Source organism: Fusarium falciforme, chromosome 6 (assembly GCF_026873545.1).
Source record: "Fusarium falciforme chromosome 6, complete sequence".
Classification (NCBI taxonomy): domain Eukaryota; kingdom Fungi; phylum Ascomycota; class Sordariomycetes; order Hypocreales; family Nectriaceae; genus Fusarium; species Fusarium falciforme.
In genome coordinates, this window is record NC_070549.1 from 434,264 (window position 1) to 454,484 (window position 20,221).

Sequence of the window (20,221 nt, forward strand, 5' to 3'; positions counted from 1 at the left end):
CTGCGCTTATCAATTTCTGAATGACGACGTTACGCCGCTTACTCACGGGCAGAGACGGGCAAAAAGATTTTAACCCCACAAAGTTAAACGGTGAAGAATTTGTTGAGTTCATGCAGGTTTGACTGCTATTTCAGTGTATAAAGACATGGGACTGCCTCGTAGCTTAAGCCTTGCATATCGATTTTGGTGATCCTCCCTCTCGGCACCTTGTGGCTCACCATGCACACAGATACTACGCCTGCCCAGGACGAGTCTGATGCGACGTCTCATCATGATACAAATCGGGACAGACCTCACCCTTGCGCTGCAGAATCCACCTCTTGAACCACCACGGCAGCACCGTCTTGAGCTGATACTTCGCATGAGTCCGATCAGGCACCCCAAAGACATAGTCAAGCTCCTCAAGAGTCTTCCGCTTCGTCTCGGGCACAAAAAGGAAGATTAGGACTAGTGCAACTAGGTTGAGGCCCGCATAGAAACCAAAGGCTCCCGTCGCCGTCATAGTGATAAGCATTCGTGGAAAGGTGAGCGATAGGACGGCAGCCCAGAAGTTGTTTGTCGCCACGGCCCAGGACATGCCGACTTCTCTATGAGACAGAGGAAAAACTTCTGCAGAGTACATGGATGGGACAGGCCCTTCTCCTGGGTTTCATCAAGTCAGTGATCGAAGCACGATCATGGGCGCGATAATAACCCACCTGGTGAGTAAAAGGCGCAGAAGAGATAGACAACGGTGGTCACGGCAGCGATTCGGGCACTGCTATTTTCCACATTCGGCTCGATCAAGTAACAAAGACCAGCAGCTGTGTGCGCGCTAGTCATCAGGGGTCGACTGCAGACCAGGCAGACTGACCGAGTAGAGTCCAAAACATGTTTGGAAAGTAAACAATAGCAGAGTCCGTCGCCCAAAAGTATCAATCGTCCACACAGCAGGCCACGCAAAGAGAAAGTTGATTATTCCAAACCCAAAGCTGGCCCATAGAGCTGTGTAGTCACTGATGCCGCTCTCCTTGAAGATCGTTGCGCTGTAAAAGGCGATGATGTTGATGCCTTGAAGAGTTAGCCTTGTCGATAGAATTTACTCACACAAACCTACCACACATCTGCTGGGCAATCATGACAATTCCAGACGCCCATGTCGCTCGTCGAATCCTAGGAATGGTGAAGAGCTCGACAAACCGGGTAAAAACGTTGCTCGTCACCTTCAAGCCTGACTCATGAACAAGAGCCTTCTCCTGCTCCAAGAGGCAGTGGATATAATAGAGGTCCCTGGCCGCCTGCACAGGGGTATTTCGCAGCCTCAGGAGTGACTTCCAGGCCTTGAAGTGCTTACCCTTCTTGAGGTACCATCGCGGACTCTCCGGGCAGAACCAAGTGCCGATGACAAGTGGAACGGCTGGGATGAAGGCAGAGCCGAACTGCAGCCTCCACGAGATATCGCCCGTTTTCCCAACTGCCAGGTTAGAGCAGGTACCTAGAAATATTCCTTCGCGATATGTCAGCTTGGGCTCTGCTTCCTTTCTAGTGATAGATGTACCAAAGGCTGTCCAGATCTGCCAGGACATGACCAAGCCACCACGGATGATAGCGGGCGAGTTTTCGGCAGAGAAAACAGGCACGGTTACTTCCTCGAGACCCATTACAATACCAAGCAGCATTCTGTGCGATCAGTCAGTTGTTGGCTCTGTAAGCAACGGCATGTTCCGACTTACCGACACGCAGCTAACTGCCTCCAAGTTTGTGAGACGGCCATGCCGAAAGGTGCAAGCAAAGAAAAGATGGCTGCTACAAATATGACGCCCCGGCGGCCCATCCTGTCGTTGAGAGGGTCCGAGATCCATCCAGCACTGCCAAGTGTTAGCTTCCTTTCTAGCAAGCGGAAGGAATATGTTACAATAGACAGTTAGTGATGTAGGGCATGGCGTTGACAAAGCCGATGATCCAGCTATTCTTCGCGCATTCTCCCTCGTTCGCAACAGGTCCATAGGAGGAACCCGCCGCGTCAGGGATGCCGGGTGCTTCGTGAAAGGTCAAATTAGCACCATTCGAACCAGTCTATACCCGTCAGTTGACAAAAGCACAAGTCGAAAGGAGTCGACTGACCTGGTCCCATCCCTGGATAGCAGCGGCAATCGAATTCAGAAATATGGTGTAGTACAGCGACTGAGGATGCCTCCACTTGTGGGTAACCTCCTGTCGCAAAGCTTCCTTCTCCTCTTAGTCAAGCTCCTCGAGAGCCTCAAAATCGGCCGGGCTCTGGGCAACGAGCGCACCCTTCCTAAGAAGAGGCAAGATGTCGTCGGGTAACCCCTTGTCCCACTGGAACTCGGCAACATCCTTAAGGAGCTGATCGCGGGGGATGCCTTTGAGAGGGTTGCGGATTTCGCCGGCGACGTTCTCAGTGAGCTTGGCTAACTCGTCGTGGAATGCTTGGGTAGCCCTATCAAACGGTTAGAACTAGCCTTCAAAATCTTGCAACAGGTCATGCAGAAGGGGGCAGCCTATTGGACAAGAGCGTACTGTTCAGCTCTCTCAGGCGAGTCTGAGGTTCTCTTTTCCTGAGCCATGATGTATATTGATAGTATCAATAGTCTTTAGTCTCACATGTAATGGCTGATGGGTGAGTAAAGGAAGACGAAAGGATCGCATTTCCAGATGGATGCCTTTTGGGACGATCCATCTGGTCTGGAGGAAACGCGGTTTCTTATACCACGTCACATGGAACATTCCGACCCTCGGTGATGATCTGTCAGACCTAGGACACCACTGACGCACTTTTTCTTGCACTAGGCTCCCTTGCAACACTTGATTGCCGCTGGTGTTGCCAGCCCCAGCCCTTGCACGCTGATCAACAGCCTGGTAACTGCCGCCCAACCCATTGAACCAGAGGCTTGGCGTAATTCGGTGGTACTAAGCTTATAATAACCTCCTACAAAGGCGTCGTGCGGCAGTACCTGATGGTCAGCACTCAAGGGCCTGGCATTGATGGTGACTTGAGGCGGCACCCGATCGTGTTAGAGTAGAACATGGATGTCGAGCCGTTGGTGAGACTGTCAGAGCTTTGAGCCAAGCCACTTTATACCAGACAATCAGTCCCAGCAGGGTATTCTCTAGTCTCATCGCTCCCGTCGCTGGCGAGTCCGGGGAAGACGCACCGAAAGTAAGCCCATCTGACGAGCACATCCGGGGTGCTTGATGACCTTGAATTACCTTTACAGCCGGTAATGGCGCATATAAAAGCTCCAATGAAACCAAAATCAGGCTTAATATTCTGGAAGATCGCTGCTTATTGCTGCGCTAGGGTTGCACGGCTGTGTTAGTGGCACTGCTGGGGGAAGCCTAGGGCCGTGATAAGCTCAATGACGTCGATGAAGGGCGCCAGTCAGGAATGGTACCAACTCGCTTCCAAGAACTGATAGAATCCGTAGAAGAGCTGAAGGTTGAATTTTAACAACAAAAGACTGCATGAGAGATGAAATCCTGCTTCTATAGTTAGGACCTGTTACTCGATGCTGATGAGAGACGGGCATCACGGTAATATCTGCTCAGCCAGGAAGTAGAGGTCTTTTCCTATTAACTCCGAGGTTCATCTCAGCCGTGACTTAGAATCCAAGGGGCCATCTTGCCTTGAGGCCATGCGAATTATGTCGACGTAACCTAGTTTGGCGGAAAAGGAAGGCAGTATTATAGAAAGAGAATATTAACATAACACATCGCTACTTTTATAGAGGGTAGCTTAGACTTATCTTAGGCATCACCAAGCTAATCCTTACCCTTAGTTAAACACCCTACCTAAATATCAAATGGTAACAATGAGTACTTCATCGATGGGCGCAGCTTAGTGTGCGATCATATACGGAGTATCCCTAACATAAATGAATGTGATTGACTTATGCCCCCTGCAGTGACCTCCTCGGAGGCTTATGGCAGCTCATGGGTTGTGCTACCCCTGTAAAATCCCATCAAACGTCCAGTCGTAAGGCTAGACCCGACCCGACTTGTATCTGAAACGGCCCATAGCCAGCCAAGGATGTTCAGTGCGAGCCAGCAAATCAGAAGGCCTGTTGGGTGCGACCTAGCAAATCAGCAGGCCTTCGCATCCTTTCGCCCCAGATTTTGCGGCAGCTCGCAAAAACCCTAGCTTAGTTCGGCAGTCAAAGGATGACTGCTTTCCCCCTTGGGCTGCATCATGCCCACCCATTGTCGACATTAACAGCTGATAGAGGGTAGAGCCCTTGAGCATTAATGAGAGAGGAGCCAGAAGCTGAAATAAGATTACCCAGCCCAGACCAACAACAGGCCCGCGTCGCGTCAGCTAACCCATGGCTGTAAGCCCGTCTCCGCCTGTTGGTCCCAACGAGCTCCCTCTTCCAACCTTGTTTTAAGGGACCAACTCACCCACACTTTTTTTTACCGTCAAGATTCCTCTATCGTGTGGCTTTTTGCCTCTTCCTGCACATTCGCCTGAATCGTTACTGGGCTGGCTCGGCTGCGCCACAGCCGCCGCTTCCAATATGACGACCAACTTTACCAAGGTTATCGACTTCTTCGGTCTCAACTGCCCCAATGGCGGTAAATACTACATCTGCGCCGGCAGCTGGGTCGAGTTCATGGGTTGCTGCACCAGCGACCCGTGTGCGGACGGCTCAGGCATCTGCCCGACCAAGAACCACCGACCGGCAGGCTATGACGCGGCCCGTCTGGCCGCGGCCACGGCCAACATCTCGGGCGAGTCGACGACTGAGAAGCTGTACAAGTTCCCCGTGACGTGCTACGGCGAGCAGGGCTGGTTGAACAGGTACGCGTGCTCGAACAAGGGCGTGTCCTTCTTTGGCTGCTGCAAGACGGATCCCTGCTTCACCAAGTTCGAGAAGCCGCCCCAGTGTGCAAACAAGGATCTGCAGATAGCTGTGCTGCGGGACAACGAGTACCGGTATCTCGTCAACGCGTACGACAAGACGTACAATGTTTCTCTCACGGATCCGAACAATCTTCCCACCGAGAACGGCAACATCAGGGTCGAGGAGACACAGGATGGTCTTGTTGGGTACGCGGCTGTAGCTGGAGCCTCGTTCGGTGCCCTGGCCGCCGTTGTTCTCCTCCTGGGTGTCGCCTGGAAGTACTGGTATGTCTGTCGCAGCAAGAGTAAGGCATCTAAGCCCTAACATCAGCAGGCTGTCAAAGCCAGGGGCCAAGAGGAGCCAGTCCTTTCCTATGAGCCCCATTGGCCAGGCACAGAGAACCGATAAGCCGTATATACCTGTCGTGTCTGAAGTGTCTCTGCAGGATGGTCCTGCACCCCAACATGGTTCTGCAGTGGCTCTCACAGCCTCTGGGAGCTGGGGTGATGGTCCAAAGCAGCTGCATTCATGGAGCGCCAACAACGTTGCGGGTTGGTTAGGAGATACCTTCCTCACCCTCATTCCAGTTATTTTCATAGGTAAGCCTTTCCATCTTCCTGGTTGCTCCCGCCGATGCTCATCTCGGCAGTCCTCGCCATTATTGCCATGAGTCTCGACCGCCAACCCCAGTCGGCCTTTGGCCAAAGAGCTATGGAATGGACGCGTCTTAGCCCGACCGTATACCCCATCATCTTTGCCGCGGTCGCTGGCAGATTCTATAAGAATCTCGCCCGTTGGTGCCTGGAAAGACCAAACGGCATCGGCCTCGCAGTCCTCGAGCAGATCTTCGGCAGCCAGAGCTTTGCCGCAGCCTTTGAGCGGCTCTGCTTCGTCCGGACCAAGGTCCTCATCGGCATGGCTATCATACTCACATGGGCAATGTCTCCCCTTGGCGGCCAGAGCGCTTCGAGACTCCTGTCCTTCGGAAACAGTAGCGTCTCTGCGGATGCCGTCATCTACTACGCCGACCCTGCCTATCAGAAGTCCAACTTCCTTCTCTGGGACTCGGCCGTAACCAGCATGTCGAGCGTGGAGGCGTTGTACTCGTCGAGCCTCATGTCGTCTCTCGAGCAGAAGCGCTCGCCGAGAGACCTCTGGGGCCTGCCCAAGATTCCCCAGTGGCCACGAGGCCTCGACGCCCAGACGCACAGCGTCGACAGCGATGCCCTCCGCACGGGTGGTAGCTACTACGCATCCCTCCTGGGCATAAAGATGCACGGGCTGGACCTCCCGAGCGGCCACGCCGAGTACGCCTTCACCGTCGAGACGTCATACCTCGACTTTGACTGCAAACACACGCACTCGATCGACCTACGGTTGAGGCCGAGGGACAACGAGACTGCTGTCCTCAACATGTGGCATGCCGATGTAAACTCAACTCGATATCCCCTGGCGGTCGACGACGTGCCGTTTATCGTCAACGTTTCGCTTCCGGCCAAGTGGGATGACTGGATGAGCCTTGAGGACCCGCCACCACTGTCCATGCGGTACATGTCTCGCTGGGCGGACTTCATGCCGTGGATGACAACGCAGCTGATCGTGGTGGACTGTAGTATGGAGAGCGTCACGCTCGAGACGGACATGCAGTGCAGCGGAACGAGCTGCGCGGCACACCGGCAGCGGCGGCTCAAGAACAAGCAGAGGCCGGGCAACCGGTTTCCCGACCTCATGCTCCAGAAGGCGATGAAGCTGTCTAACGCCTTCTCGCTCTGGGCCAACTCGACTGGTAGCCTGGCCCTCGGCCTCGCTTCGCCAATTGAGAACTACTTTATCGACGAGACATTCCCGTACTCAGGACAGCCAGCGAGAAACTGGACCAAGATCGACACGTCCAAATTCGAGAATGTCTTCTCGAGGCGGTTCACGACGGCCTTCAACACGTATTGGGATTCAACTCTGAACCCCAATGGCCACACCAACGTCTCGTTCCAGACCGACCCCAGCATCAACACCGTCTCTGTTGAGCACTCCAATCTGTCTCCTTTTATGAATTCGACAACAGGCACAGTCAAGGTGACCAAGGACTTATATATCGCGAACCGCCTCTGGATTGGTCTGTTGCTGCTCACAACCATGATCCTCATGGTCCTCGCCATCTGCGGTCTTGCGCTGCAGGCCTTCATCCGGGGTCCAGACGTGCTGGGATACGCGAGTACACTGACACGGGACAATCCCAACGTGCCTGTGCCGCCAGGTGGATCGTACCTCGACGGTCCCGATAGGGCGAGACAGCTCAAGCACCTACGACTGCAGCTCGCAGATGTGCGTCCTCAGGGCACCACGGGCTATGTTGCGGTGAGGTCTATTCCGACGATGGAGGATGATGAAAAGTTTGCTGCTCCGCTGGATCGGAAGAGGTTGTATGAATAGATTACTTGACAGCTCTGCGGTTAGACACACCAGCGTGTATATTACAATTTGGTCTTTGATTTTGAGAAATCCGCGTATGTATTCCAATGAATCGTTGTATTTTCCGACGCCGTGGTTGGCAACAACTGCATATTCCAGCGCGTAGAAACCAACATTGGCGTAGGTAGGTCTCTCCGCATAAGTGTCCTATGTGTATTAGGAATTTCATCACATAACCCCTGAAGGTACGGCCCAGTTTTGCTATGAGGATCGTCTTGGGCTTCTGAGGACCTGTGTACTGTTTACGCCGTTAACCTTACATCTTTAGAGGCTGCTTGATAACGGATATAAATACATCGCTACAGATATGATCGCTATCGCCATTGGCTAGCACCCTTTTTCATAAGCTTGACTACACGAGGACTATGATGGGCGCATGGCAGATAATTCTAGCCGGCGCTATTCTTACTGGGTATCTGCTGGCCTTGGTAAATCCACCTAAAATGTTCTAGAGATATCCTCTGCGACCACAGACCATAGCACTCGGTGTGGCTAGAGCATTCAATAAGATTTTGGGCTACCCAGGACACCATAGAGAGTCAAATTGCAAACACGACGTCCCAAAGCATCCTTGCCAAGGGCGTTTGTAGGTTACCAACAGCTGTCAGGAGTGCAAGCGGCAGGCCCCCAGAGACGGAAACGCCACCAGGGCGTGGAAGCCCGGGGAGAACCCCTTTCCGGCAGAGTAACATGAAATTGCTCAAGCTGCCATCAAAAATGCCAAAGGGATCGTGGACCTCATTACATAGGGCTTGAGCATCAGAGCAGGCTTCCCCGCCATGCCCCATGATTACCATACAATGATTGCCTACGCCTGTCCCTTTCTTCTCAGGCTTACGAGTAACAATCATAGCCGTTTGGGCATTGAACAGCAAGACATCTTGAACTCGATCCTCCAAGTGACAGAGCTATGCCAGAGCACACGATGTACACGTTACCACATAATCCACTGGATGGGAGAAATTGCAGAGAATCATAAAGAAGCAATGGAGAACCAGTCACGCGACTATACCAAAGACGGCGAGCAAGAGCTCAAAGGCAGCGTGGTTGAAGAGTCGGAATCCTTTACCAGGAGGCCCAATCAAGAAATAGATATTGGCATGTGGGATACAGTAAGGCAAGCTGCAACAAGCCGTGGAGGGTTTCTTGTCGGTGAGGCAGGGCTAACAGACAAAATAGGGGTGGCTAGAGACATAATGTTAGTGCTAGATATGGGATCTTCCGACTTGGAGTCGCAATGGGAGGCGTTGCTTCGTTTGGTGGCTAAGCCAAGGGGACTATTGATAGAATAAAAAACCTTGAATCCTTGCAAATACATCAACTGGCTGCAACAGAATCACGATAAAAGTTCTATACTGGACATATGATTTCATACTCTCAAGTTGTGAGTTGTCACTAATATCAAGCACTGTTATTTACATATCTGCCCGGAGACCTTGTTCTCGCAACTATGAGTCACTACCCTATGAGACACTTTAGTAAGAAATAAAAAGAAATATTAAGAGATATTTAAATATAGCGTAAAATTAAGAGAGAATTCCAGGTGAAATCTAAGGAAGAAAGATAAACTTGAATAAAAATTCCAAGTATCTCTCCAGGGAAATAGCAAGAGCATAATTAAGCTATAATATATACTAGCTAGAAACTAAGTCGTATCCTCACACTGTGTTGTACATGCGGTTTCAGGACAATAGCCATGATTACAAGCAAAAGAACATAGGCCTAGATAACCGTCACTCAACTCTGGTAATGGACACCCACGGACATTTATTACATCAGGAGCCTGCTTCGGCTTGCCGTAAGCCGTGCATGTGCAAGGACCTGGAGGGCAGTATCCATATCCGCAGCAGAACTTGCAGAGGCCGAGGTAGTTCTGCGTTTCACCGTCTGCCACTGTTCCTTCTGCACAAACAGCGGTTGAACTTGGGGCTGCACTTGTCGTGGCCTCTGCAATTGTTGTCAATGTCGTCATCATCGATTTCCTTCTCGTGGATAAGTCAGTTATCTGGACTTGTGACTCAGTCAGTTGCGTATCTCACCTGTCGGCCCCGGCAGAAGCATCAATTCTTGGAGTCGACGAGGGCTTGGTAGTCGTTCGGGACTTGGTGGTCGGGACGGGTGTCGGGGTAGAAGTTTCTTCTAAAGATTGTGTAGCATCTTCCTGACTGGCGGAACTTGTCACAGCAGCCTCCTTAGGTGTACTCTTCTTCGAAGCCAACGACCCTCCAACACCGCCACCCACTGCCGCCCCAATTACGATCAAAGCGATCACAACCGCAGCAATAAACAGACCACGTCGGATCCCCCAGATCTTCTTTTTCGAGGCACCCTCTGCGTTGCCTTCCTGCTTCTCGTTTTGGCTGTCGACTGAAAGAGGCATCGGGTAAGGTGCTTGTTGGGACTTTTCGGGTTCGTAATAATATTTCGGAAATCGCTCCTCCAAGTAGTTACTTGCTCGGTGGATCTGATCGGGGCGGACCACTTCTGGCGAGTTGATATCGTTTGGCCCGGCGGACGGTTGCTTCTCAGCATAGGAATCATAAGAGTTTGCTGCTGGAGTGAGCAAGTATTCATCCAATACACGCAGGTCTCTCACCGTTCCAGACCATAATCAAAGCTTGGACTGAGCCTTGTTCGTGAGATTCGTCATGGTAGAACGGGTCAGTAGGAAAAAACACGGACGAGGATTAAAAGACAAAGTGAAATGATCGTGTCGGACCGATTTTAAACCAGCCGATGAAGTGGAGATACAAAAGATCCATTTGGCCCCTTTTCGACTCGGCAACGCGTAGCCCCCGGCCAACTGTCAGCTTGCGACCAGCTACATGATGGCACCGTTGACAGGGGCAGTGAGAAATATTGCCCATCTGGGATGCTCGCTTATAACTGGACCACCTGTAGGGCTACTCTAGTCACATCACTGTCACAGTGTGAAGCGAGCTCAAGATGAGGGCGCTTACTGCCGTCTTGGCTTTTCAGAACTCTAGGTTTTCCTCAAAGATGTATTCGATACAGGTCTGATGGCACAGGATATACTCGTTAACATACTGTTCAGGTATGATTGTCCGTAGCACAGGGCTCCAAAATTGGAGGTACATCTCGAGTTGATGTCTCCGGGCATGTTGTGGCACTTTTGCAAACCCAAGCAAGCATTGTAGACAGAACTTTGAGAAGGGACTTCGTGGTGAGCTCACATTGGCCATTATATAAGGCCAGGGTCCTTATTAGAAGCTACGCTGTTTCCCGGCACTTGTTTTTGCGTTACTCCTTACGGTCTTCATTCCAAGGATTGGAACGGGATAATGCATCGCTTAACCGGAAGGAATTTCCGCATCGATATCTCGGTTATGATTCGTGGTCAGTACATCAGCCTTGGCTGTCAGCATAGGCACGTATCAGAATAGGCAATTCGGAAACCTGAGCTTATAACTGGTTCGTCTATCTTTCCGTGGTTTTATCCTTGTTTCAAACTCCACTGTTAGCCTGATAGGGAAGACTTACCGCTACTAACCACGGATACAGTAGCCGAGACCATGTTCGCTAACGTAATCCAGCACAGGGATTGAGACGGCAACTTCCGTGACGGAAAATCTGCGATGATAGCGAGATATCCGTGGATCCAACCACACGTGGAGTTGCTGACGACTTGACGAGGGAAGACTCATGAGCGAACAACTATTATCGGTCACGATCCGGGATAAATCGGACTCGGCCGTCTTTCTTTATCTACCAGCGACGATCTGCACCGCAGCCGATGGAGACGGGCATGGAGAGGAGACCTGCATCCGCAGCCGCGCCTCAGGGTGGCCAGAGACAACCAAAGACCCGGACGCGAATCACAACAGCCTGCACGAGGTGTCAGAAGCGGAAAATCCGTGTAAGCCTTTCCCGCCAGTTGTGTCCCTTGGTTGCCTTACCCTGCCTTGATCGGTGGTTGGACCGCCGGATGGCTCCATCGAGCGGACCCATCTCCCGGGGCCATGGGGTCCATGCTAACATCCGTCCATAGTGTGATGCCCTGTCCCCCGCATGCAGCGCTTGCCAGCGAGCAGGTGTGCCATGCGTAGGTGGAGGGACATCGAGAGAGTTTCCACGCAGGTAGGTAGACTAGCCATTGTGGTATCCGCACGCAAGGTCAACCATTCGCTAATCACACTCACAGTTATGTCAACGACCTAGAAGCTCGAATCAGGTGGTTAGAGTCCATTGTCCAGGAGCACGCCCCAGATGTCGACTTAAGCGCCGGGCCCGGTCGTTCACCTAGCACCGAAGGCGGCAATCCATCCAGAGATCTGCAGGCCACGCAGCAGGGTCAGCAAGCCGGAGACAACCAGTCTCCCGGCAAGATAACAGATCAACTTGGCCTCATATCCCTCACCAGTGGTACAGATCTCCGTTTCCTGGGCCCGTCTAGCGGCCTCTTCTTCACCAAGTTTGTCCTGGCCGGGCTTGGGAAGCGACTCCATGTCGACAAGGAGTCTGCTCCAGACACAGCAACCGACAATCTGGCCATCCCTTCTGACCTCCTAGTTCCACAGCCAAAAGAACTGCCTTCCGATCACAAACATGCAAGGTGGCTATCTCAGGCCTACTTCAACGTGGTTCACCTTCAGTTTCCGTTTCTACACGAGCCCACATATTGGGAAATCATCGACAAGATCTACAACGATGTCGAGGTAGGCGCGGTGGCAGAGTTCCAGGTGTTCATGGTTCTCGCAATAGGGGCAACCATACTCTCACGCCGGACAAGAGTCGCCTTATCACCCGAGGGTTACTACGCCTCGGCCATGAACCTCGTGGCTGGTGCCATCAACATGCCATCAGTGAGCTGCGTGCAATGCACTCTGCTTCTACAAATGTACGCTCTCAACAACCCGACGTCTGGCCTGAGCCTATGGACGCTTCATCACCACGGACTCGCGATGGTGATCGAGCTTGGTCTTCACCGGAATGTGCCGGAGAGCAATTTCACCCCCTTTGAAAGAGAGATTCGCCGTCGGATCTTTTGGTCCACATACACGATTGACCGGCTGCTGAGTACTTTGATGGGGCGACCGATGGGTGTAGTAGATGAGCAGTGCGATCTCAATGTGAGCAGCATACATGTGCCAGAACCCCTTTCAACCCAGAGCTGACGAGATCTAGTATCCGGCAGACGTCGACGATAGCCAGCTCAAGACAGAGCACCCCAAACCCCGCCAAGGCGACGAACCGCTCACCAACATGAGCAGTGCCATCCATCTCTTCAAACTTGCGAGGCTCAACAGCGAGATCAAGTGCGTCCTGTACTGCGCCGACCGGGAATATCCGCCATACACACAGCCCGTAATCACTGATACTGAGAGCTGGAGGGTCGACTTTTTGAACCGGCTGCGACAATGGAGACAAGATATACCGCGGCATGGGGAAGCGAGTCCACGGCACTATCTCAACCTCTGGTGCGAAATCAAGTATCACGAGGTACTCATGCTCATTCTCCGACCGAACCCGCGCTTCCACAATCCTGACAAGGCGACCATTCGCGAGTGCTTCTCCAGTGCCATGGCCTGCAGCGAGCTCTACCACCGACTATACATGACCAACATGCTCCATTACGGCTGGATGAGCGTCCATTCACTTTTCTTGTCCGTCATGGTCATGTTTTACTGCGTCTGCACACCTCGGGGTATCGCCGACGAAGCGGATTTTGACGCCCTGATGCGAGCTTTGAAGGTGTCGTCAGACATTCTCAGCGCCATGGGAGAGTACTGGCCAGAGGCAAAGAAAAGCCGGGATGTGCTCGACCGTGTTTCAACAGCTACAATACGACGATTCACTCAGAACTTGAAGGCGGCACGAAACAACTCAATAGCCCCAGATTCACAGGCATCCGTGAACCCGTCGTCACTTCTCGGCTCCAACCACGCCGCTGATTGGACCAGTATCGACTTGTCTTCAAACAGTGTTCCGTCTCTCCAGTTTGAGGACACCAACGTGGTCGATGTTCCCTTTGGTCTTGGCTACGAGGCCCTGGAACAGTCCTTCACGTCTGCAGATATTCTATCTCATTTCTTCGGCTCTGGTACAGATGTGATGATGGGAGGAGCTTATGACTTTGAACATGCCAGGGACAGAGACACGGACGAGTCATTTGGCGAGCGTCTGCAGGATTTTGGGCATCCTTACTAGCACATGAATATGGAGTCTAGGGCTACAACAGTAACTTGATGGACATACTAGCCCGTAGAAATATTGTACTATTCATAATCCTTGAACTTGTCCCAAAAGCAACCCAGGCAATTTTACTAATCTCTCACAGGCTGGCAATGATACCGCTTGGTTGAATGAAAACAGGTCCAAGTTTGAGCAACTCGCCCAGGCAGGAGACAACGACTTTGTTCAACTCTTGGACGAGATGCAGCACAGAGAAGACTTGGTGAAAGCCCTCGCTGGTTAGTAGAGGAGGGTCTCTTCGGCAATTGGCAGGAGTAGATAGAATGAGATGATTGCTAATTCAGATGACGCTATTCGGGGCGAAAGCCGAGGCTGATCGGCGTATTTCCCCGCGTGTGTTCGCGGAGTTATGACTCGCTATATGAAACCGCTCTTCTCCCTTCTACGACTTCTGACCACCTTCTATCATTACAGCAAACACTTTTCTGTCCACTAAACAAGATTGAAAAGCCATTAGTACAACCGAGACATGCCTCTGTACACAGTTTCGCACGCCGCGCCTCTAAGCCTGGACCAGAAAGAGGCACTCGCAGAAGCCATCACCCATCTTCACGCAGACAGATTCAAGACTCCTCGCTGGTACATAAACGTTATCTTCACAGACGCTTCTGCCCAAACAGTCTTTGTCGGTGGTCGCCGGGTAAGCTTGTCCCATCATCTCTCCACCTTGGCACAAGCCCATGCTGATCATCCATGGGAAAGCGTCTCGTGAATCACATAACCGCCCGCGTCCGGAGCGGTCCTACTCGAAGCCGCGAGTCATTCAATGAGCTCTGCAGCGAGATCAATTCTGCCTGGCACCGCATTGTACACCCCGAGCTCTCAGCCTCAGAACTCGCACCGAGGGAGCTCGAGCTGGCTGCCATTTTCATCACGAGCGAGCTCGTCGCGGGCATGAAGGTTGGGTTCCCAGTTCCGGCTGCGGGAACTGAGATTGCGTGGGCCAAGGACCATTTTGAGTCTTTCAAGGAGAGGGCAGCGTTGGGTGACGAAGACTTTGTGGACTACGTCGAAGAGTTGGAAAAGAAGCCCGAGTTCAATGAGGCGCTGAGAAGTGACTGAGTCATTAGATGCAACCCAAAGTAGCCAGGTCAAATAATTAGGCATCTACATGGCGTCGTAAATGACGATTAGTGAGCTGCCAAGTAGACAACTGTGGTTCTGAACTTCTGACGGGTGTCCGCCGTTGACGGATATTCCGCGCTTCGTAATCAACGGCTCACGGGTATTCCGTCTTGGCGACCGGAGTGCTCCGACCTCCACGGAGAGACTGCTTACATCCAGACCAGGGTCGGATCCGCATCCACCACCAGTTTCAACATCGCAACATGCTTCGAAGAGAGTCAATTGAGAACGAGATGGGCAAAAACAAAGTGCTGAAAAGTCGGTAGCTGTAGCCCTAGATGTGCTCGAGAGCCAAGCATTTTTGTCAGGAATAAGGCTGGCGTATCATTTCTCCAACACTACCTAAGAATGAATCACAATAACGAACGCAGCTTTGTTGGGATGCCGCTGGAGATCCCAATGATGATCTACGAGCATCTTCTCGGCGGTAATAGCTCTAAACGCATCGCGATCTGCAGTCAGCCACTTCAGAATATTTCAGGCCATAGATCCAGGCCTCGACGTTCAGTCTACCCAATACTCAGCAAGTCGCCAGGGCAGCTGGCCTGCACAGCCACATACACCAGGCAGGGCAGCGTTCCAATTTACCCTGCTATTTTGAGCGTCAACCGCATGATCCACGAGGAAGGATCCCATTATCTCTACGGCAGACATGACTTCCACTTTGGCCAAGATCTTGACGCTGTGGCTCCCTTCATTGCTGACAGGATGCAATCGACAAGGGATCTTATTCGATCCATTACCCTCTACAAGCAAATCCCTATCAGTTCAATTGCTCACGATCTTCACGATTGGGCATCCATCTGCCAATCTCTTAGTCGCCTTACACGGCTTACTAGACTCACCATCATTGTTGGATGTGGACGACCCCAGAAATCATGGGACGGCCCCCAAGAGCTCGCCGTGTCTGATCTCCGTCTGCTATACTCGACACGCCACGAGACTATTGACTGGATACGGGAGCTGGCTGGGCTAAATAGAATTGGAAATCTTGTAATCGCGGCCGACGTCCAGCCGCTGGCAGAGCCACATTCGCACGCGATGCTAGTTACTGCGGCGTTCTCAGCATCGATTGGATCCTCGTTGATCCAGTTTCTGAGAGATAACTTGAGGTTTGCGGCCACAGCTGCCAGAGAGCTCCGCAGCTAAGATGCAGGATGTATGTACCAAATGGGAGACTTAAGCGAGACAGTAGCAAGAATCATGACGATGTTGGCTAAACATAGCGCAGTAACATAACTTACTGCTCCTATGCAGACAGCTGTGTCACAAACCATGAGTCAATTGTTCCGAATCTGACAGTGACATGTACTACCAAGACCTACCGGACCTTCTAAAAGTAGCTGATTAATTAGTAATGCTCGATTTATCAGACTGGATAAACTGGTAAAGGAAGGTGTTGGGAAAGATGGGTCAACGGGACGTCTCCGTCCAGCCCCTAAGACATGCGGGATGGCCCGCATGCTTGGCAAACTTCCAAAGTGACGTACCTCCGTTTCCTCAAAATGACGGTTATAAAAGACGAACTTGGTCAGAGAGTAAATCGACATCATCTCAATCAGCATCTTCAATCATTTCTCACTCAGATCTACTATCAACTCTTCCAACAAAAAAAAAAATGTCTGGTCTTCCGAGCACATACAAAGCCTGGGTCGCCCCATCCGCAGGCGCACCCCTTGAGCTTCGAGACGTCGAGCTAAAGCAGCCCGGCTCCGGAGAAATCCTTGTCAAGGTCCGCGCCTGTGGTGTGTGCTTCACCGACGTGGCTGTCCAACAAGGTGGAATGGGCGACGTCTTCCCCAGGGTTCCCGGTCACGAGATTGTTGGCGATGTCGTCGCCATTGGCGAGGGAGTTGGCGGCTTCTCTCTTGGCCAGCGAGTGGGCGGTGCATGGCTTGGAGGTGAGAATAAATCTATCCCCTTTCAAGTGAAGGTGTACTAACTAACGAAACACAGGCCATGACAACGTCTGCCAGTCATGCCGCCGCGGTCTCTTCCAGTCCTGCAGCAACGCCGTCTACAATGGAGCCAGCCGAGACGGTGGTTACGCCGAGTACGTCCTGCTTCGCTCCGAGGCGGCTGTTTCCGTACCCGAGGACATGGACCCTGCCGAGGCAGCACCATTGCTCTGTGCAGGCCTGACCGTCTTCAATGCCATCCGCAAGGCACACATTGAGCAAGGCAACCTGATGGTCGTTCAGGGTATCGGTGGCCTCGGTCACATGGCTATCCAGTACGCTCGCAAGATGGGGTACAAGGTCGCCGTCGTCAGCTCCAGCGCCTCCAAGAAGGACCTGGCACTGCAGCTCGGTGCCCACGTCTACATCGACACCAGCTCCGAGGACGCGGTCAAGAAGCTCCAGGAGCTGGGAGGCGCAGCTCTCGTCCTCGCCACTGCATCCAACGGCAAGTCTGTGTCTGCTCTCACAGGAGCGATGCAAGCTGGTGGAAAGATGGTCCTCGTCGCCGCCGCGGGGCCCGTCGAGTTCAACACCACCGATCTCATCATGGGGACTTCGGCGATTCAAGGCTGGCTCACTGGAAACGCACAGGATGCCGAGGATAGCATTGACTTTGCCAAACACTTTGACGTCAAGTGCATGATTGAGCGTTTTCCCTTTGAGGAGGCTCCAAAGGCATTGGAACGCATGACATCGGGCGCTGTTAGATTCCGCGGCGTGCTGACTTTCAACTAGTTACTATAGCTCTCTTCAATTTCCTTTTCCTAAAGATAGACTAAATCGATCTCTTTTTTAACTTTTCCGTTTGCCATCAAGAACGGGGCCTTGTAGTCTGCCTTGTCCCGGAGTCCGTACTACCAAGCTGCTAACGTGATCAACTTGAACATCCCAGGTTACGCACATGAACGTAACCGGTGTGAGACTGGAGGCGGAGCTCCGCGTCGGAAGAACCAGACCCGGCGGGATGTACGGACAAGCCATGGTGTCAGAGGTAAAATCCAAGCTCATGATTCTCAGGTTCCCTCCAACTTCCCCGGGAACATTGAGCTCTACTTGGGGACTTCCCCGTACCCCAGTCTTTGCACTGTCGTACTAAACAAGGGACAATCAGTTCTGTTTGGGGTCTAGTCAAACTGTGGGGTGACGCTTCGTGGGATGTAGAACCCGATGGGTTCAACGTCTCGTCGGTGTAGTGCCAGCTATCAAAGCCCGCAAACATCCATAGCAACAGTACGCGCCTCCTTTCCGATGGCCTGCCAATTACCGAAGTTTCGAGTTGCTCGTGGCGTGCCCCTTATCCCATATCCAGGTGATTTAGGGCTACGTCAACAGATACAACGCGTCCCGTCATCCGCGGAGAGACTCGGCGGGTTTTTCGTCTCATATCAACCTAGCGCAACCATGTTAGTACGAGTATCCACTACTTCAACTCTCATGTCCCCTTGCCTTGGCAAGTCCCGTCAATATGTGTCATAGCTCATCGAATGATCCCCTTCTCCTTGTAACGCAGTCCCATCATACACTACCTACCGCGTTCTTATCATGGCGAATAACGCTCTTTCTCTTGTTGGCTGTTTATCTGCACCAGCCGGATGTGACAAGACAGTTCGGTTTCTACACCACCCTGCGCACTTTTACGCCTGGTACCTTGCCCGCTCCGATGGCAGCCCAGATCGACTAAAGCATGCAACATTGTTCAAAGTCAAACAGCCATCAGCCTCAAAGTCCTCCGCTTTGGGAGTTTTGTCTTTCCTCTAAAGGCGGCGGCAGATACGGTATCTGATGCAAAGGGACTGACGCCTGTCCTTCGCTATGCCACCATTGGCAAGCACCTGGGCATTGCAGGTTACTTGGCCATGGATATGGCAACACTGCTGGGCTTGACCGGCATCAGAAAGTGGGACAAAGCGGCCACAATTCAGCGCGAGGCTTTTCGATTCTGGGCAATCAGCGTTTTTTTCAGCATTGTTGAGCAACAATACACCCTTCGGCGCCTGAGTCTAGTCAGAACTAATAAAAGCGATAGCGAAGGCGCTGTCAAAGCCAAGCGCATTTCACAGTGAGTATCCCCCATCTCCCCCAAGATCTTTTTCTAATGCCATCTTTAGCCAGCGTTCTATGGCCAGGGGATAACTAGTTTACGATCTCTGTGAGTTGATTGCTTCCAACGCGGCAGTGGGCTCTATAATTCTCAATGGCGGCCTCGTTGGTCTCCTGAGTGCTTTTCGCTGCGCCCTAAATATCTACAGCCAGTGGAAGGCAATTTAATCTCTTTGGAGTTGTCAACAAAACCTTCAAGTTCTGTGTGTTCATAAACTATGTTTTTCTTGCCTACCTATATGGCACGTGTGTCAATAAATAAACAAGACACTAGAACGCCAAAGCGTCTCTTGAAGGCCCCGGTATAATTATGGATGATTTTAGAGATAATTGTTCAAAGCCTTATCATCCAAGATTCTTTACAAATTTTACTTTGCCTCCTTAGTATTCTTAGAGCTGGCCTCGGATTTTCCCCTGCATCTCGACTTCTTCTCTTCCAAACATTCACCTCAGCACCACACTTCTCCTGTACGAGCTTTACGCAATGGACCCCAAATACGATTCCTTCAAGACCTTCAAGCAGCATACGCTCATTGATAGTCCCTACACTTCCATATATATAGTCAACTTCCTCCTCAAATAGCAGAACACGTTTATGAGTACGTGAAGGCTCCCAAGTCAACCCTCTCCGGTGCGAAGAAGGACAAGCTGCTGTCAGACCTTCTCATCACTTAGAAGTTGTCTAAACTCTGACTTTTTCGGACGGGAGGTTGCACATCTTTCTCGTTGAAGGTTGTGTCGGTGCTGGAGGGGCAACTCCCCAACATCTTCAACTTCAAGACCTTCAACATTTCATACCACCGTTTATCGCGATGCGAGGAGACATCTCTTTTGGTTGACTCTATTCCCAGAAAAGGTCCCATGAAGTTGCCCGATACTGGAGTTTGGGCCACCACAGAGTTGGACAAGACCGAGTGGTAGTACCACAAGGAGGCTTGCAACTACCGCAAGGAGGCCCTAACAATCTATCCAGTGATCCGGTCAGTGAGTCAAGCGTTCCAGGAATTTAATATGGAAGAGAAAATAACGGGTCCGTCAGAAACAGCCCATCAATGTGGTCCTCACTCCCGCAGGGGCAATGGTAACATGTCTTGAGGAGTTTGCCACGAAGACAGCTATCACCACACTCTTCCGGTAAGTTGCCTGGCCTGGGTACGATTATAACTTCAGCTAACGAGTGCTTTGCATGCATCCCCGTCAAAAAGAAAGAGAAAAAAAGGCACTCCCACGTCTCATGGCCAGGTCCGATGGGACATTGCAAAGTCCACAAACAAGTGCCTTCATCTGCTCCCCAAGATGGCCGAGAACGAGGACAAGGAGGAGGGCCAGGTCGCTTTCCAGATCAATTTAGCCTAGACCAAGGATATAATTAAGGCTAAGGGCACTTCTGAGAACGAGTAGACGGGCTATCAAGATAGTCTGGTAAATTCCTGGTCAAGTGTGGTGGGCCACGTAGAACACGTTCGCGCCCTAAATACCCATCTAGCTCCTCTCAAAGGCTCTACAATTATA

At 51.8% G+C, this 20,221-nt stretch overlaps 6 protein-coding genes across 6 annotated transcripts; 4 read left to right on the forward strand and 2 right to left on the reverse strand.

Annotated features, from left to right (window-relative positions):
- Positions 1-232: 232 nt before the first annotated feature.
- Positions 233-2,567, reverse strand: NCS54_00766600 (MFS domain-containing protein; the record flags this gene model as incomplete). The annotated part of the gene is made up of 9 exons (XM_053153081.1): positions 233-642; positions 699-803; positions 850-1,050; positions 1,097-1,659; positions 1,713-1,847; positions 1,895-2,055; positions 2,104-2,216; positions 2,274-2,440; positions 2,521-2,567. The coding sequence occupies 9 exons, from the start codon at positions 2,565-2,567 to the stop codon at positions 233-235; spliced, it is 1,902 nt and encodes a 633-aa protein (XP_053009056.1).
- Positions 2,568-4,514: 1,947 nt separating this feature from the next.
- NCS54_00766700 (Hypothetical protein) lies at positions 4,515-7,271 on the forward strand (the record flags this gene model as incomplete). The annotated part of the gene is made up of 3 exons (XM_053153082.1): positions 4,515-5,125; positions 5,175-5,440; positions 5,491-7,271. 3 exons carry the CDS (start codon positions 4,515-4,517, stop codon positions 7,269-7,271), a joined length of 2,658 nt encoding a protein of 885 aa, XP_053009057.1.
- A 2,074-nt stretch (positions 7,272-9,345) lies between these two features.
- Positions 9,346-9,919, reverse strand: NCS54_00766800 (Hypothetical protein; the record flags this gene model as incomplete). Its single annotated transcript, XM_053153083.1, has 2 exons — positions 9,346-9,860; positions 9,907-9,919. The coding sequence occupies 2 exons, from the start codon at positions 9,917-9,919 to the stop codon at positions 9,346-9,348; spliced, it is 528 nt and encodes a 175-aa protein (XP_053009058.1).
- A 1,145-nt stretch (positions 9,920-11,064) lies between these two features.
- NCS54_00766900 (Zn(2)-C6 fungal-type domain-containing protein) lies at positions 11,065-13,478 on the forward strand (the record flags this gene model as incomplete). The annotated part of the gene is made up of 4 exons (XM_053153084.1): positions 11,065-11,187; positions 11,320-11,408; positions 11,473-12,400; positions 12,456-13,478. The coding sequence occupies 4 exons, from the start codon at positions 11,065-11,067 to the stop codon at positions 13,476-13,478; spliced, it is 2,163 nt and encodes a 720-aa protein (XP_053009059.1).
- A 514-nt stretch (positions 13,479-13,992) lies between these two features.
- NCS54_00767000 (Tautomerase-3 domain-containing protein) lies at positions 13,993-14,585 on the forward strand (the record flags this gene model as incomplete). Its single annotated transcript, XM_053153085.1, has 2 exons — positions 13,993-14,163; positions 14,226-14,585. The coding sequence occupies 2 exons, from the start codon at positions 13,993-13,995 to the stop codon at positions 14,583-14,585; spliced, it is 531 nt and encodes a 176-aa protein (XP_053009060.1).
- Positions 14,586-16,266: 1,681 nt separating this feature from the next.
- NCS54_00767100 (PKS-ER domain-containing protein) lies at positions 16,267-17,344 on the forward strand (the record flags this gene model as incomplete). The annotated part of the gene is made up of 2 exons (XM_053153086.1): positions 16,267-16,549; positions 16,605-17,344. The coding sequence occupies 2 exons, from the start codon at positions 16,267-16,269 to the stop codon at positions 17,342-17,344; spliced, it is 1,023 nt and encodes a 340-aa protein (XP_053009061.1).
- Between the last annotated feature and the right edge of the window lie 2,877 nt (positions 17,345-20,221).